The 18707-nt window shown below is 38.1% G+C and overlaps 1 protein-coding gene across 1 annotated transcript in view; it reads right to left on the reverse strand.

Annotated features, from left to right (window-relative positions):
- Positions 1-15838, reverse strand: part of lgr5.S (leucine-rich repeat containing G protein-coupled receptor 5 S homeolog) — a 114569-nt gene extending 98731 nt beyond the window's left edge. The window contains exon 1 of the mRNA XM_041588604.1: positions 15389-15838. Within this exon, the coding sequence (XP_041444538.1) occupies positions 15389-15591 (203 nt within the window). The 5' untranslated portion in view covers positions 15592-15838. The remainder of the gene's footprint in view (positions 1-15388) is intronic.
- Positions 15839-18707: the final 2869 nt, after the last annotated feature.

Raw genomic sequence — 18707 nt, forward strand, 5'->3', positions numbered from 1 at the left:
ACAACTAATGTTCAGGGGCATAACTGCATAGGAAGTAGAGAGGAGGCAGACCCTGCGGCTGCAGGGGGGCCCGCGGGGTATAGGGGGCCCCATGAGGCCCTCATTAAAAGCAATTTCAACATCTATTGGTAAAACAGGACAACCTCTGGATATGTTGGGGCCCTAAAATGAATTTGCTGTGGGACCCAGTAACATCTAGTTACGGTACTGTCCATGTTGAAAACCAAATAAAGTCTAACCTCTGGCTCATATAAGGTATTGTGCTCACAAACCAAGTACACACATACTGTTAAGTCAGCCAATAAAAGGACAGAGCTGTATCTTTAATCCCACACTACTTCCTGTTAAAGTTAGAGCTGCATTATTTCCTGTCAGGTGATCAGTGAGTGACACACAGAAGATGTGTCACAGAAGATCTAAAAGGATAATATTTACTGGTACCTATGTGCCAATTAGATACAGACCTTGGTGATCAGTTTTTACTTATCCAAATAATCCAAATCAATTTCCGTTTTCTCTGTAATAATAAAACAGTATACTATACTTGATTCCAACTAAGATATAATTAATCCTTATTGAAAAAAAACAGCTTATTGGGTTTATTTAATGTTTTCATGATTTTTTAGTAGACTTAAGGTATGAAGCTCCATATTACAGAAAGATCCATTATCCAGAAAGCCTCAGGTTCCCAAGCATTTTGGATAACAAGTCCCATATCTGTATCATCTTTCGAGTCCACTTTTTATTAGTGATGACTGAAACTGCCTGCTTCATGAAAAATGTGTGGACATTCACCAAATGCATTGGAGTCAATGGGTGTTTTTTTGCTGTTTTTTTTTCTTGCGCTACATACATTGGAGCCAATGGGAGATTTTTCTTGTGCAAAATGCATTGAAGTCAATGGCCATATTTTTCTGATGCCAAAATGCATTGGAGTCAATAAATGTTTTTTTTTTCCTGTACCAAATGCATTGGAGTCAAGGGGCAATTTTCAAAATGAAATGGACAAAATCATTTTTTGTTCATGCCTGTAAAAAATTTATTTTTTTCTAGAAGATATGTGACAAAGACATTAGTGATGTGAACATGCCTTCAATAATTCCTGTATAGAGGCTTCTCTCTTTAATCAATTATCTTTCTTCCAGAAAAGACCCCTATTTCATTTAAGAACATATGATGCCTGAGTGGTTCCACTGGGAAACAAAATATAAATCAATTGTTAAGTCCCCATTCCTAGAGCTGTCTCCTATATAAGCATTGTGTATACTCGTGTCAGTATAACAGTTATTTACATTAGCACATTCTTCTACCCCACAAAGATTTAAAAGACAAAAAAAAGCAAATGGCAAATAAATATATCTTAAAAATCAGTCCAGGGTTCTTACATGAAAAATGAAAAGGCAGCAAACAAATAAGAAAAATATATACTAAGACCTATATACAAATGATAGACAGCGTTCTAAAAACAAACACATACGGCTCAAAAAGAGCATAGAAAGAAACAGTTTGTGTAAAAAAAAAAACCTCCAAGAAATTGCTAGAGAGCAGATGAGAAACGAGGAGTAAATATGTCAAGCTAGGACAAATATATTTAGAGATAAATTATAGTATTTGTCATTTTATTTTTATTCTGAAAATTACTATTTTTCTTCAAGAGTCCCTATAATTGAAACATTCCCATTTTGCTTGTTACATTTTATAAAGTATACCGTTACCATCTTCACTTGAAAATAACATTGCAGGCACTACCGCAATATAATAAACACAAAAGCAGTAGTAAAACAAAAATGGGTATAATAAAGAAATGAAAAAATACTCACAGTTCACCCCAGTCTGTGGGTGCATGTATACAGTACAACAGCAAAAGATGCGAGTCTTTTTCAAAACAATAAACCAAAAATGGTTAAAAGTTCAAATACATTTATTAAGATAATACAGGTGACGGCCTAACGCGTTTCATGCCTGCTGGGGCACTTACTCAAACACGAAACACGTTAGGCCTTCACCTGTTGTGTTGCTCAACTGTTTTCCTGTATCCACTTTTATTCATTCACTCACTCAAACTTATTAATTATGTCCATGATCAGGGAGAGGGGTTTATTTAGTTACCCAAACAATCAATGTCTGCCATATATTGCTTCAGATGTACAGCTATTTTAATCCATAAATATTAACACATCCTTTAGGTTATGGGCACACAGGCAGTTGGCTCTGGCTGTTGTCGGCCTGCATATTTGTAAATAATTTAAAACATTAAGGGAAACCGTTACATTGTTGCTCAGTCTCACATTACTCATGTATTGCTACAAATCCCAGGGAAGCAATGCATACTTTCATATGTATGATATAACGAAGGGTTAATGCAAACAACATCACAATATGTCCTCCCTTCTAAAGTTGTATTACAGGTCAAGACCATCAATCCAATATTATGCAATAATTACATAGTAATATCTGTATATTAAATTGCAAGATAACTGACAGAGTACTTGCAAGTAGCATCCTCACTGGTCATCTAATTTAGTGAACTAGGTGATATAGAGGGTTTATATTGCCTTTAATGTGGACACAGATCCAGGTGTTTGCTGAAAAAGTAACAGAATCTAATAAAAAGGGATGCTTCTGCCATGAAACAACATACTGGTGTTTTGGCAATATCTGGGTGAGCTCTGTTGGATCAAAGTGTATGAGTACCTCAAGCCTTATTGGACAGGTCAAAGGGATAACACATTAAGTAAAATCTCCTTTAAAAGGCTAGGGACCAGGGTATCCAAGGTAGCCAGTGCCAAACTAGATGACTTTCAGTCAATGTGTGTCCTATTATGCATTCAGTACAATGTTTACATGTGTGTGGTTTTGATTGGCCCTATTTTACAAAATATATATTGCCATATTGGGCCATCTGTCTGGGTGTAGCACATATTGTCTTTATTTTACAATGCACATTGTGTATGTTCTGTTCTATTCATTAATCACGTTGAACAGTGGCATTTGCAAATCTTCAAAGCAAGCATAAGTCAATGTAAGCATGTAGCACCATTTCAGTTATACTGCTCGTTTGGGAAGTACGCTGGATATTTTCTGAAGCCTGTAAGTCATTATTTCACTTAGGACATTAAAGGGAGTTTATCATGAAATTGTGGAAAGTTTTACCCTATAAAACTGAATCCATTACTTTCATCTTGAAGAAAAGGAGGTGAGGATAAGAAGAGCCTGGCTTGCCATAGAGAAGTGACGCTTGCAAAAAGCTAAGTTAACAAGTGAGTACATTATTACAGCCTAATCTTAGCTGGCATGTAGACTGAAAAGGTCAGCTTGGTGCACACGTTCTCAGCTGGATGCATGCTCCCTATGTCAAGGGAACTGTACTCCAAATTTAAGGCCCCAAAACAGATTTAGTTATCCTTTTGTCATGCAACCTCTTAAACAGAGTGATACAAACAGGCCATAATTATTTCTGCAATATATGTATTTTATAGTTCACGCTTTTGCATTACAGCACAAGTCATATGAAACAAGCTTGTGCCTGGCTTGAGTTAGCGGAGAACTTCCTTCCACAAAAACCAGACAGAATAATTCTCAGATTCTCAGATTTAAAACAATTATCTTGCTTCAGTCAGCTTTGGAGATATATAACCTCAAAGCATCTTTGCTCTGGATATAAAAACATAAAAAATAGATCTGCTGTTAATTAGTATGCCCCCCTATTATTTAGATCTCTGCTTATATATAAAAGCCCAGCTACATTACAGAAATGGCTCAACCTAGGCTTTAATTCTAGTTTCCCTGTATTTGTTCCCTGTCTTTTCTATAACTGTCTGTTTTCTTCCAGATGATGTAGAACTACATTTCCCAACATCCCACCCACAGAAGAAGACTGTCAGTGGGTGATGGATGAAGTTGGTTTTAAAACTATTTAGAAGGCTAAGAGGTATTTTTATTGTAAGGGAGTAGAAAATTGTTTTCTTCTCTCGTTAATAAATATACTCAACATGAGCAAAATTGAGTATGTTTTATATGTGCAGAAAATAACACAATCAGGTATTAAAAGGATCAAAGGAGGGTTTTGCATCTAAAAGGAATCTACACCTACAGCCAAGAATAAATCTTACTATCCAAAACCTTAACAAAAGTAAATTGGAGTCAAATTTTGCCAAAAAAATATGAACTCTCTGCCTACAGTCTTTTCTTGGCAATATATACTTCACTTCTCAACTGCCAATAAATACACAGTAGTTATCAAAAACTTAATTACTTAGCAGAGATTTTTTCTTTATATCAAAAAACTACAGGCTTGCAAATGTCCAATTTGATGGGCTGCTTTATATTTGTTTTAAAAAAAATGAAAGAGAGGGTCTTTCTGAATAGGGTTGACAAATCACCTCTTTAAAACCAAACATACAATCAGTATCCTGCATGGTTAATTACCAATGTATTTCGATACAAGCTTCATGGCTACTCATTAAACCACTCTACAGCGTGCATCATGTATCTTCATAGATTTCTGTTTAGACTTACATCATGTGGATTGAATATGTATCTGTTTTAAATGTGTACGATGACAACATTATTATGAAATCATACTTTCGATGACATATCCCTATATCTCCCACCCAAGCTGCTTTTACAATTTTTTTTTCTGCTATGGACCAAAGGCCTGTTTTAAACCATAGCAACTGGTTTAAGAAGTGGGTGTCCTTGTATAGGCAGCAACATAGTTTCCAATTTGTGTGCTTTTTATGCAGAAGCTTGAACTCGTTTTAGGCCTTTTACTATTAGATAGAAAAGAAAATGTATTGGTGTCTGAGAAGATGCACCAGAACTGATGGGAGGTTGTAACAACATATATGCATTTCTCCTTATTTGAAAAATTTCTTCGTGAAAATCAGATAATTTTTTTTTTTATTTTGTATAATCCTGCCTGTAAACTACAGATAATTCCATGTAAAATATAATCCTTGCTATCAATGTTATCATTCTTGCCTATTAATAACATTGGCTTCAAATATAGTTTTACTGATATCAGCCAAGAGGTGACCCTACTGCACATATGTAGTACTTTAAGACTAGTATACCCTGGAGTTCCATGACCTGTATAAAATTACACAGGCTATGGCAGAGCTCAAAGAGCTCTTCAGTGAAGTCTAACAGCAAGAATAAAGAAAGTATCTTTCATACAATATAAAAAGAAAACCCGAACTTAATTTGAAAAACGGCATTGCCAACTTTTCAGCAAAAATAAAACAAAAAATAATGGTCATTTATAAATAAGGCAGTAAATTGCTACAAATGCTCACATATTTTGGGAAATGTCTTGAATTATTAGAAATTTGTATCTTTTCACAACTCATTGATCTAGACTCACCAGCAGGATTGATGTTGCCTGAATCTACGATTAACTCCTGGTATAGAAACACCCTGGGATAGTATATGATACCAAGGAAATCCCTAGTGTGAAGTAAAAATAAGCAACATTTTGACACTGCCACCCATACAGGTGGCTATCATAAATAAGGTAACTCCCCTTTGTACCTGCCAAAATCCATCTCTGCAAACTCTATTCAGGCTGTACTTATTTGATAGCAATTCCACCAGATACACAGCGTTTCCAGACATCTGATTCAGAATTGTTTTATAATTCTATGTATAAATGATTTGTTTCGGTTGTATCTTGAATATGTGGTACAATTTTGGGCAACCATACAAATGAAAGAAATTTGAAAACATAAAGTAAACAAGAAAAAAAAAAACAATTGCAGACTAAATAGAAAAAAATGACCCACTTTTTATAAAGATACTGAGATCCCTTTACTAGTTGTTCATTCTATATTCTTTGTATCCCTCCTTTACTTATACATGGCAATACTTCTATGTACAAAAAAAACCCCATAATAACGTTAACTGTAGAAAAATGTCAGCTCCATGCCTAAGTGGACATATTTTTCAGGCAAGCTGCTTTTTGATTTGACCGTTGTTATAACATCAAAGATATAATAATATGCTTGCCCTTTGTGAAATAATATACACTTAGGGTATGACAGTCCTCTGCACAAGGTCAGGAAGCATTCATTTAGTTTATTTCAAACATTCAACACATTAGTGTTATGGCAGCGACTCTCCAAAGCATGTGAAGCAAGGAAAGAAAAAAAATCGTACTACTGCAATACAATCTGAAAAAAGCGGTGTTCTACAAGGTAATAAATTGTCATTCATTAACAGTAATCTCTGCATTTAGAGGTATGATCAATAACCCTGCCGAGCCTCTCCTTACTCTTAGCAAACACATGGAAATACTACAAAGTAAATGATTATGCAACTTACTATGAATGCTGTGAACTCCAGAGAAAAATTTACAAACAAAAGGCAGCTTAAAGCACACTTTGACAGAAGATGGAATTTGAGCCTGCTGTTGCACAAATAACAGGCCTCCTAAATGAGTGGATAAACATAATAGATGTCACAATGATACTTCCTATTTTGGAGAATGCCCAAATAAGATGTTTGCTAAAACAAGTTGCATTATATGAACCCAGCACAACTAACTATAAGAGAATATGTTGCATTGCACAAAATTGTGCTGAAATGGTGGTGTTTCCGGTGTTCATCATACAAGTGGCAGTTGGTGCCTATTGATGCAGGGTGCTGGGGGAACCCTGGAGCTCCCATCATGTCCAAAGGATTTGGTAGATCCAGGCTTGTTTTGTGTCAATAGCTGTACCAGCGCTCAATTTGGAACAGGAAGGCAGCTATATAAATTAATTTCTTTAGATGCAAATGTGCCCACTGACATAGGGTGCTGAGGGAATCAAGGAGTAGGGTGCAGTAGGTCCAAGGCTTTGGATCAATAGACTCAGCAGTCTTGATTCAGAACAGGAAGGCAGCAGCTGCAAGCTCAACTTTACAGAAATAAAAGGATACGCATACTTTTAATGAATGAGGTTCAATGAGAAATTGACTGAGGAGAAATATGCATGAATGCAGCTGCATTTGCAGTCGTAAATGAACCATAGAAAAAATGGGACAGTACATTCATACAGCCTGCAGCATGCATGTGAGCAGCTATGTAGCATATAGATAATCTGTCATTTTTTTGCACTTTGCATGCTTCAGAGGCTTGGGCCTCTGCACTCTGCTTTGGACCCCAGAGATCTGTGACTGTGCTTTCAATCGATTTGCTTTTCCATCCAGGGGTCAGTGCAGTGCAGAGCGCAGCCAGCAAGTGCTTCTTAGTGCTCTTACACTTGTGCCCCCTGAGGTCAAGAATCCCCTTCTTTGTATCAAGGTTTGACGTTATAACCTCAAAGCACAATGAAAGGGTATATTTGATCACATCTGTGCTAGCATTCCTGTGGAATGAGGACCCATTGCACTAAAACCCAATGCTCAATGGGAACGCTATTCTGAGGGAAAAAGTTATATAGTTATGCAGCACCATGTTGGACTTGTTGCTGAAGAGGTTAAATAATCTGCTCGTTGATGCTTTTTAGATTTGATGCCTCTGAAAGTCACACAAGGCTCCCAAGAATTTGTGCTGTCAGTTTCCATTTCGGTCACAATGACTGTTCTATTTTGGGTTTGGTGCTAAATTCTAAGTAACGCAGATACATTCTTCCTGCGAGTAGAAACAGATTATTTTGGAAAAACTGAATCTGACCACCATCTACTTTCTGAAAAAAAAGTGAGGCAGGCGATGTTTGTTTGGGAATGAGTGATATTTAAAACATGGAATACAACAAATTTCCTTCCAACACAAACAAGCAATGTCGGCCATCGGACCTCCAGTAAGGTTATTCAGCATTCACGTATGATAGAATGTTAAAGAAAACCAGCTTTTCAGGAGATGTTTTAGCTTTCTCAGACATGAAAATGGTTTCTCTTGAATACCTTCAAATGTACCATATAATTAATTCACTGTGATGTGCTGTTTTATATCAAGTTGGATTAATAACAAAAAGTTCAGCTGAATGCTGATTCACACACAGCAAAGTACAAAGTTTTGTGCAAAGGTGGTCCATTCCATTTTGCCCTCTGCATGGGTGGGGGTAGACAAATATTATACACATAAGAGTTCATCCTCTGCTTGCAGATGGATATTTAAATAAGTCTTCATATTAAAGGCTACAAGACAAAAAACAAAGCAACAAATTCTATAGAGTGTATGCTATTGAATATATCTGTGTATTTTTCTCTGTTACCTGGTACTTCATTTTCCCATACTGGAGAAAAATACAAATTCTAATAGAAGGAGGTATTTTATATGATGCTATGGAATCTTCCATTTACATTAGATCTGAGAGCTTGTTTTGTTAGATTTGTGTTTGTTAATAAGGAAAGGAACTGATTTACAGTTTCAAGTCATTAAATCAAAGTGCTTCAGGCTCCAGTTATTAATCTGCGCCTGATACATACTTTAAGGTAGGAATTTCTTTATATATGCTGAGAGAAATGTTAATGCTGGGGCATTAGCACAAGTAATGCAAATCTGGAGCTCTGCTGTCCTGTACTTACTGGTCAACATTAGAGAAAGACAGTGGGTTCCTGGAGAAGGATTATCCTTATAGAGAAATCCATAAATTTGTGGTAAGTAATAATTTTGCAGGTTTTCCACGTCTTGTAACTGAAATAAATAATATTTATGCTTCCAACAGCAAACTAGCAAATTCTACTGCTTACTGGAAATCTTTAGGTGGTGGTACCCAGCAGAATTGCCCAACCTATAACCCTGCAGCTCCCTTTATCCTCTAATTTTTGGGATGTGGCTTTTGATGGGATGAAGAGATTTGGGGTTTAAAAGCTGTAATATATATATAGACTTCCTTGTAATCTACTTTAAATAACTAATGAATGTTAAAAAATATATATATATATAAGATATATCAATTGCTGTTCTATTTGTCACCTATACAGCTGGGCGGCAATTCTTTTCTTTTGGCTGGAGCAGAACAGTGTCACAGACTAGAATTCTACTGCAGGCAAAACATCTGATGCAATAACTTTTCAATGTAGCATGTCCTAGAAAATAGCAGTTTCCTTATTTTAATTAGCGGGAAGAGTTCTATAACATGTCTTTTTCATAAAAGCAGTAAATCGTCTCTTTAATAAAACTCGTTTGAAAGTGAATGAGTTGTCTCCTGTGGGGGAGAACTATTCGAGGAAATTAAGGGCAGTTCAGCTCCTGGCTCAGGGCTTTTTTTTTTTTTTTTTTCAATCAGAAAGCAATTGTAATGCCTATAAGCCATTACTTGGAAACCTTATCAATAAAGATTCATATTCACACAGATTGTCAATTAGACACCACGTTAGTTTGTCAATCTGCAAACTGAATTTCATATTTCATTATTAAAGTGCTGTCGCAAATAGTTTGAAATGTTAATATCTGTACTCTTGGCAATGATATTACTAAAATAGTACAGGTAGAGACTGCAAACAATTCCAGTGTTATAATTTCAGTGTTACAAAAGCTGTTTATACATATTATACAAGCTTACATGGCAGCTATAATATACCTTTAGGAAAGAAGAATGTCTACAGAGACACCTGAGTATCTTCAAAGTACTTTAATCCATTTGTAAGCAAATGTCTAATATTTACTCTGCCAACTGTTATTCTTGTCCTGACTAATGAAAGCCCTCTCGAGTCTTTGTACCAGTTCGACTGAGCTCACAAGGAAAAAGGGGAGAAATAATGAAACAATCCTGCATAAACTAGAAGCCACAGCATCTGGACTTTTCAAAGTTTTTCAGCAAAAAATACAGAATGATAGGATTAGGGAATTAAAACAAACACATAGCATTTAAATAGGATGCTAGGAGCAGCCACGTATGCATGAAGGAAGGGAGCTGATAGCCTGATTGCATTCCAGATCACAAGGTGTCCATTGGCATTTGAGAAACAGCACAAGGTATAAAAACTGCCTTCGTGTATTCAGCAAATTGCAACTAACTAATACAATAAACAGCCCAGGGCTAGTGATGGGTGAAGTTGTCCCGTTTCGCCAAAAAAATAGTGTTTTTTCAGTTTTTGGACACTGGCGTCCGTTTCTGGACGCCGGCACACATTTGCTGGCGAAAATGCGCAGGCGTCCAGAAATAAACGGCGAATTTTCGTGTCAGTTTCACAATTTTATTCACCAGTGGCAAATCGCGGGAAAGGGGGAAAGTTGGGTTTATTTATTATTCACTATAATCTGTTATTTATATAGCTCTTAAAGGAGAAAGAAAGGCATATTTAATTGGGGGTACCAAAAGTTAGTGATTATATATACCTACCTCACACCCTGGGTCGGTGCTCCTATCAGGAGAAAACTGTACTGGTCCGGGGGTTCTTCCAGCGAGCACCATGGAGCGATCGGCTTCCTCATTAAAGTTAATTTTTTCGAGCTACTGTTCATATGCACCCGTGCGATGAAAGAAGAAGCTGGAAGCCAATCGATCAATGCTGCTCGCTGAAAGGTTAGTATATACAATCACCTGGGGTGCCTAACTTTTGACAATGGAACATTTGAAATGGCAGTGAACAACCCTTGGCCTGTATTTGCTGACCAAATTTGCACAATACAAAACACTTTTCCAAAAAAGTGTATTTGACTTTTAATAAAACTTAATAAAAGCACAGAATACTTGGTAAAGGGGGATGGGCATTAAAAGTTTTTTTTTAGGAAAAAGGGAATGGAAATAAGGTTGATGATGCATTCAATATTCTGTGTATCTTCATGTTTCACCAAATAAAAATTCCAATTCTTCTACGTCTGCTAGTTATCAGTTTGAGTGTTTTAAGACATACTGATATCATGGCTCCTTGGAATTACATAACTATTGGCTCCTGAAGGGAAGTTTTCACACTAGCTGAAATATAATAATAAATGCTACGTTAAATCCTATGTGCTGTTCTATGGGTAAGCGTAAAAGATGGCAATGCAAAACTACTGAAGAAAACAAAGTTACAGCCTTTAAAAAAAACCTTTACACAGGACAGAGAAGTTATGGGCAATAACAAATATAATGTAGAAATATGGGAATAAATCAAAGTTTGCAGTAACCACAGAACAAGTTCCATCTCCCGGTAACCTATTAAAAGACTATATCTAGTTGGTTGCTACAGGTTACTAGACCAGGTGGGAAATTGGTCTTCCTCTTAATGATTAAGGCATATGAATGCTGATGTATAGCATACAACTCCCAGCACTTCTCTAGTAATTCAGCTGTTAAGAAAATGATGGGAGTTTTTCAAGAGATATTGGGGGAGTTAAGGTGGCCATAGACGAAAAGATCCGCTCTTTTGGCGACATCACCAAACGAGCCGATCTTTCCTCGATATGCCACTAATGGGCATAGCTATATCGGGGGTGATCTGAACGTTCGGCCCTATGATTACGATGAGAGCACAATGGGCTCCGGCGGGATCGGTCGGGACAAAATCAAACCTGTCTGATCGACCAAACGACCGATCTCCTGCGGACGAAAAATGTCCGGGACTCTCTACACACGGTCCAAAAATCGTACGAATCCTCGATTCGTACAATAGGATCTTTGCATCTATGGCCACCTTACCTTCTGCATTATCTGCAGTGTCAGTAGTTACTTATTCCTGTTCTAAAGCTGTAGTTAGATTGCATCCTAACCAATGCTACTTTTAAAGTATAACAAATAGGTACTGGAACTTGGTAAGTTGATAGTGCTCAGTAGTTGCCACAGACTGTTTCACAGCCTAGTTTGCATTTCCTAAACACAGGTCTTATTTCCCGCCAGATTTACAGCACTGCATGTTCAATTCAGCCTTTGTTCTTCCTAAGTAATTAAGTTAAATATTACTTCCACAGTTCAAAGCCTTGTTCAATAAACCAAAGGTACAGATAAACACGTTGCAGCTCTAATCAATGTTTCCTCTTGCCTCACTTTATATAACTCTAGCAAGGAGACACCATAGTGCAGCTCACAGACAAGTATCACACACCTGTGGTATAGAAACACTGTCATGCCACTATGATGGGTAGGATAATAACAAGGAACAAACTTTTACTTAACTGGTCAATGGAAATACAATTTCTTCAAAATGTACTCAAAAACCACCAAAAAGCCTATAGAAGTGAATTGGGTGTGGAAGTATTTTTATAAAGTATTTTGTGCCGAACTGTGTTTTCTGTACTGTGGTATATATACCCCAGGTCTCTTTTTTTATTCTGCATACTTATAGGTGACATGTACATTCAGCACTTTTACTTTTCAAGTTGGCATTGCTTTAAGCCATGAGGTGGCAGAGACATCTTAGCAGCAAGACAAAATGACTCTTTCCATCCCTCATCCTCTCCATGTTCATGTTGTACATATTTTTAAGTTTATATATATGGCAGTTCACAGAAGGCAGAAAATCTTAGCTGTTGAAATCATGAACACAAATCAAAAAATCCACCCCGATAGGGGGAGGGGTCTGATTTTTCGCGCCATTGAGAGGGTTTTTAGAGGTGGTTTGCATAACATTGGCTGGGTCACAGCCGAAACGTTAGTTTATAAATAAAAGCATTTATACTTTGGTTAAGTCCTGTGAGTGCGGCTGCTTTTTGGGAGGACTACATGTTGAAACAACGTGGCATGCACCCAGGCAAGGTTAGTCCATGTATCGTGAGTGCTGTGAGTTTGGGGAATTATATATATATATATATATATATAAAAAAATCTGTGCGCATGCAACTATGCCCCCCAAAATATCAAATATCAAAGACAGGTGTTTTTAAACAAAGTATTGTAAAAGATCAACTCCTTTAAATAGATCACAAACTACCAACAATGGCTTAATCTTAAGGCATTATCATTGCAGAAATACTTGAAAGTGGAAAATGTGACTATTTTAGATTTGGGCACGGCTTCTTTATTTACACAGGGGGTTGCTAGTGAACGTGACCAATGATCAGTAACTTATGCAGTGCCCCCCCGTTTACTGTGACGAACCAAATTATCCAAGTGGTCCACAAAGCACGTATCATTCTGGTTTTGGTGACTGACTGGCACTTGATTTACACATGGACTTTCGCTGATTTCACTCTCTGATCTCTTGATTTATTGCAAAAATTCTTGGCTTAATCAAATACTCTTCTTGGATCTGCTTTGTGATCCTATCCCTGACCTACTGGGGCAGCTGTTGTGTAGTAAATACAGTATGCCTTGTAGATTGAGAATTATGCATTTGCTGTCAATGTCAAACAGTATCTCTCTCTCTCTCTCTCTCTCTACACCAGTGGTCCCCAACCAGTAGCTCGCGAGCAACATGTTGCTCCCCAACCCCTTGGATGTTGCTCTCAGTGGCCTCAAAGCAGGTGCTTATTTTTGAATTCCAGACTTGGAGGCAAGTTTTGGTTGTATAAAAAACAGGTGCACTGTCAAACAAAGCCTCAATGTAGGTTGACAATCCACATAAGGGCTACTAAATGGTCAATCAGAGCCCTTATTTGGCACCCCAAGAACATTTTTCATGCTAGTGTTGCTCCCCAACTCCTTTTACTTCTGAATGTTGCTCACGGGTTCAAAAGGTTGGGGATCCCTGCTCTACACACTATCTTACAGGGAAATCCAAAAATGTCTGCTCCTAAAAAGACCTTACCGGGATTTAAAAGCATCCATTGGATATGCAGCCAGTAAAATGCAATGTTACCCTTACTGTGCTAACAGAGCAGTCAAGAATGCCTAACAAGTACACAACAATTTAGCAAGCAGCAGCAGTGTTGACAAACATTTACATTAAGTATTGTAACGGTTGTTGCCCTGCAGTTAAGCATGAAAAATGTGACAGGTTCATCTGTGCCAGAGAAGTCCACCTTTGTTTAATAATAATAAAATAATAATAGCTTTATTAACTAACAACTTTTTGGAGGGAGTGGACAGCCACATTGTCCCAAGCATGATATAAATCAGCCCCTCTTGCGATAACATTGCTTGTCAATTGTTATATAATCAGCACAACCAGTTAATCACTCTCGCTCTTTCTTTGAAGCTGCTTGCCCAATAATGACTTAACCACTCAGCTGTAAACAGAAGTAAACTTGCTGGAATCTATCTGAAAGGAAACAACTCTGTCTAAAATCACAGATTATGTTGATGATCTTTATATAAACCTGGAAAGTAGGAAAGGGAAAAGGGTGTTAAGGTCTATAGCCAATAGGAATATTAACAGATACCTGGGTAGTAAAGCCAAAAGCTGTGTAAAGTCATGATGGTGCGGCTCACCTGGGCAATCTCTTCTTCAGGTAAATGAGAGTTATAGATCTGCCTCCCTAGAGTTTACAATAGAATTACTCTTGTTTAGACAGGTGCCACAGTAGTGCTTTTATTGTTGCTATATAGAAAGTTAAGAAGGAATTTACAGCAAACCAGTGAAGGTATAAAGTTTATAGAACTCAATTTACTCTCTATTCAATATACAATATAGGACACCTATCTTGCTTACAAACAAGCTTAAAAACAAGCACATCCCAAAGCTGCCTGCTCTATTATTGGATTTGCTGTAGAATTCAATAATTCAAGTGGCATCAGAGTAAAAGTCAAACAATTTATTTTAACACACAATAATCCTCTCCTGTTACTGGAGAATTTTAAATTTCCACTGATGATTTGGTAAGTTTTCTGACTTGCTAGTAAAGTCAGATGTGTGCCCCATGTGTCTCATCATAGGCATGCCCAGTCTGCCCCATTCTGGCTGCATCGCTAAACGTGTAATTCAGCTACAGATGCACAGCTGTGGGTTAGATCTACAATAAGTCACGAATAAGGATGATATGAGTTACAGGACATACAGATATTTCTGAGAAGACCGTATGTGAGCTAGGTGCATTGTGAGTGCAAGCAGCGGTGCAAGCAGTGTTGGACTGGCCCACAGGGATACCAAGAAAAATCCCGGTGGGCCAAGGTGTCAGTGGGCCCTCATGCTGCTAGACATTTGGCCTATTTCATGGCCATTCCCTATTTCTATGAGAACAAAGTGGCTAAACAGATGGAATAATAGATTATAATATGTAAAGAAAATGAGAATAGATGAGTGAGAAAAGGAAGAATAATAGTACTAAGAGAGGGCCCCTGGTCTAAGATTAATTAATGGGCCCCTAGTCAAAGGTTTTTGGGTGGGCCCCTGGTGTCCCAGTCCAACACTGGGTGCAAGGTAACCAGAGGCAGTGCAAGTGTAAGTGGATGGAAGTCTGAGCTGCACTGAATATTCAAGTTCCCAGGTGAGCGCTGAACAAGTTTGTACAATGTATATCAGCCTGTAGCCTTATCACCCGGGCACTGCTATCCTGCGCACTCATGGATGATTTGTAGGGCGCAGATAAAGACATACATGTAAAGTTATGAGCCCTGCCCCATGAACCCGCTGACATCTGCCCAGAGCCCACTGCTGTACTTACAGGTAAGAAGTGAAGATGCTGAGGTTCCTGGGAAGACCAGTCAGTCCCCGGTCGGAGCAGTCCACTCTCACCAACATCCCGTCCTGCTCGCACTCACATGGGCTCGGACAGCTTCTTTGCTGTTTCCCGGGTCGGACAGAGCCGACCAATTGCAAGCTGTACAGCACCGAGCACAAGAACAAGCTGGTCCTGGAGGTGTCCATGGTGCCGATCAATGATCCTGGTTAGTGTGCGCGGCGCTGCTCTAATGGGACAGGCTAAATTGCATCGCCCCTCTGGGGATGGGGGTAACACTTGAGAGCAGTAAGGGGTAAGCAAGGGTTGGGTAAGTATAAGTCAGAGGAGCGCACGAAAGTCTGCTGCACAATCGCTGCTACTGCTACTGCTACTGCTACTCCCTCTCTCTCGCTCTCTCTCTGTCTGCTCCTTCCCTCACTTTGCTGCCCGGGAGCATCCCACGCTGCTTTAAAGAGCTCAAAAGGCTGCGCGCTTGGTGACGTCACGTCAGGCTGTTAGAGGAGCGTGTGCTGCGCGCGGAGATGGAAGTCTTCAGGGGCACCAGAGTCGCCTCACAACTGCTGTATATACAGTTCAACCAAGACTAAATGTTTAAAAATGTTAAACCAGGGAAATGGGTTAAAGTAACTTTTACTTCAAGTACTGAAAGGATATAAGCAAAGGAGTGTGTTTTACTTTTCCATACAACATTTACTGCATAATGTACCTCCAACATTTTGAAAGTAAAAAGATGGACAAAAAAGGTTCGGTGCTCGTAGTGCCGTGATTTTTTTTGACCAGGCCCTTTCTGTGGCCACACCCTCTAATTACCATGTTCATTTTACAAAATTTGGCAGGTTATGAACGTTGGAGCATATTTCTGTTCAGTTATTAGTTTTGTTACTAAAAGTGGATGGCCCTTTAAGCTGTGAGTCATAACTTTTCACAAGGTACTGGTTATCTAAATTGATTTACTTATTTGCTGTCTCAAAATTGTTTCAAAAGTATCTTATCTGAACCTCTTGGCTGTTCTGGGCTCCCTGCCAAAAGCCAATTAAGTTAGAAACATTGGGGGTCATGTATCAACTCTGGGCAAATTTGCCCATGGGCAGTAAACCATGGCAACCAATCAGATTGCTACATTCATTGTTCTACTTGCAGCTGGCTTTAAAAAGTTAATCACTGATTGGTTGCCCCGTGTTGATAAATGAGCCCCACTTTTTCTTTGTTTAGCTGTTCAGTGCAGAGAAAGTCGGGACTTTCCAGTACAAACACGGGTCTGCGGGTTGAGCTGTCAAAAGAGGGACTGTCCCGCTGAAAACGGGACAGTTGGGAGGTATGTTTACTGTGTTAATAACAAGGGTTAAACGTTGCAGCATTAATGTTACACTATACACATACACAACCTAACTAAAGTAATAAGTGATTGGTGCAGGACTGTATAAGGGGCAGACTAATTGGAATTGACCATTTACAGGCAGAACCAGGGCAAAATATATAGATATGGTTAGTATTTTAAAGCTCTTTATTTCACAAATAATAACATTTATAGAGGGAAAAAAAGCTGTTTTTGGAAACATCAGTACAACACTTTGATGTAAAATCCAGGAAAACATTACTTAAAATCAGTGAAATTCACCCATTGAAATGCATTATAAATTAGTGGGACCACAAATAAAAATGTAAAATGCGGGAAAACTTAAAATCAGGGTGCTTAAAATCTTGGTTTCACTGCATACATAGTCTATGCAAGCTTAACCAAGTCACCTCACAATGCTTGCTTAGCCATAACGTAGAGCAAATATCCTAAGCCACGAAAGCCAATTTTATAGTCCTTACAATGGTGTTATAACATTGCACCACATTAGCACAAAGTGTAAAGTAAGGTTTGTTTACACAAAGGCCATTTTCTATTACATCTGCTGGTTGAGTCAGCCAAAATGCAGATACAGCTCATATGCCAATCACCCAAAAAGGGGAGTCCTGCTTAGGGTCACAGGCGTTCATTTTGTCACCGGAGACTATACTCTGACCAGGTGATATTAGCCGTGTATGACATATCACTCCCTCATGTGTCAGCTGTAGCTCTCATTTTCATTACTGTGGTTATGTGTGTTAAACAGTTGCAAATGTGAGCTGATATAGGTGCCAAAAAAGGACTTTTGTTTGGAATGCACATGGCTGCTGTGCCAGCTTATTCCCAGCTTATTCTCGCTACTTTTGAGAACTGAAATACAGCCCATTGCAATCAGGGTTGTCATTTGGTATACAGTACAGTATATTGATTTTTAGGTGAGTTTACAATGCATTGTGTGACTTACATTGTAAATGAACTGAACACCAATGTTTTTTTCTCTGCAGCCTGTTTGAGACCCCCGCACAGAAGTGCTTCTCCATTTACCCTTTTCCCCTCCCTCTTTTCAGCTGTTTATGTTTTCCAGTTAAAATGATATGAAAACACCTGCTTATTAAAGCAATAGACTATGCAATTAAATATATAGGTCCTATCTATAGCTGGCATGGTTGTATAAGTAATTACAAAGCCATGTCATCTGAAAAGTCAAGTCAGTTTCACTGCAAAATCATAAGATCATTCCATCTTTCAAATTAGTTAGTAGTTCAGCAAATGTGTCCACATCAACTGTAGGCAAAGTTATCTGAAGTGAAGTGGAGGCATTTAGGAGCGACAATACCTCAGTCATGAAGTGACAGGCTACATAAACATTACATTGAACACTAACTGCTGAGTTCTAAACTCTATTTTAACTCAACTTTCAGCAACTATTCCTCAAAAATTAAACTAGATAGATCTCCAAGAAAGAGCAACCACACAGAAGCTTAAAGGGGCTGTTCACCTTTAAGTTAACGTTAAGTTTGATATAGAATGGCCAATTCTAAGCAACTTTTTAATTGGCCTTCATTTTTTCTTTTTTGTAGTTGTTGAATTATTTGAAGCCTTCTTCTGACTCCTTCCAGCTTTCAAATGGGGGGTCACTGACCCCATCTAAAAAAATAAATGCTTTGTAAGGCTACAAATTTACTGTTATTGCTATTTTTTATTACTCGTCTTTTTATTCAGACCTCACCTATTCATATTCCAGTCACGTATTCAAATCAATACATGGTTGCATTGGACCCTAGCAAAGGGATTGCTAAAATTGCACACTGGAGAGCTGCTGAATGAAAAGCTAAATAACTCAAAAACGACAAATATTAACAAATGAAAAACTATTGCAATTTGTCTCAGAATGTCACCCTCTACATAATACTAAAAGTTAATTCAAAGGGGAACAACTCCTTTAACATCACCTTAAGGTGATCA

Source organism: Xenopus laevis, chromosome 3S (genome assembly GCF_017654675.1).
Source record: "Xenopus laevis strain J_2021 chromosome 3S, Xenopus_laevis_v10.1, whole genome shotgun sequence".
Lineage (NCBI taxonomy): Eukaryota > Metazoa > Chordata > Amphibia > Anura > Pipidae > Xenopus > Xenopus laevis.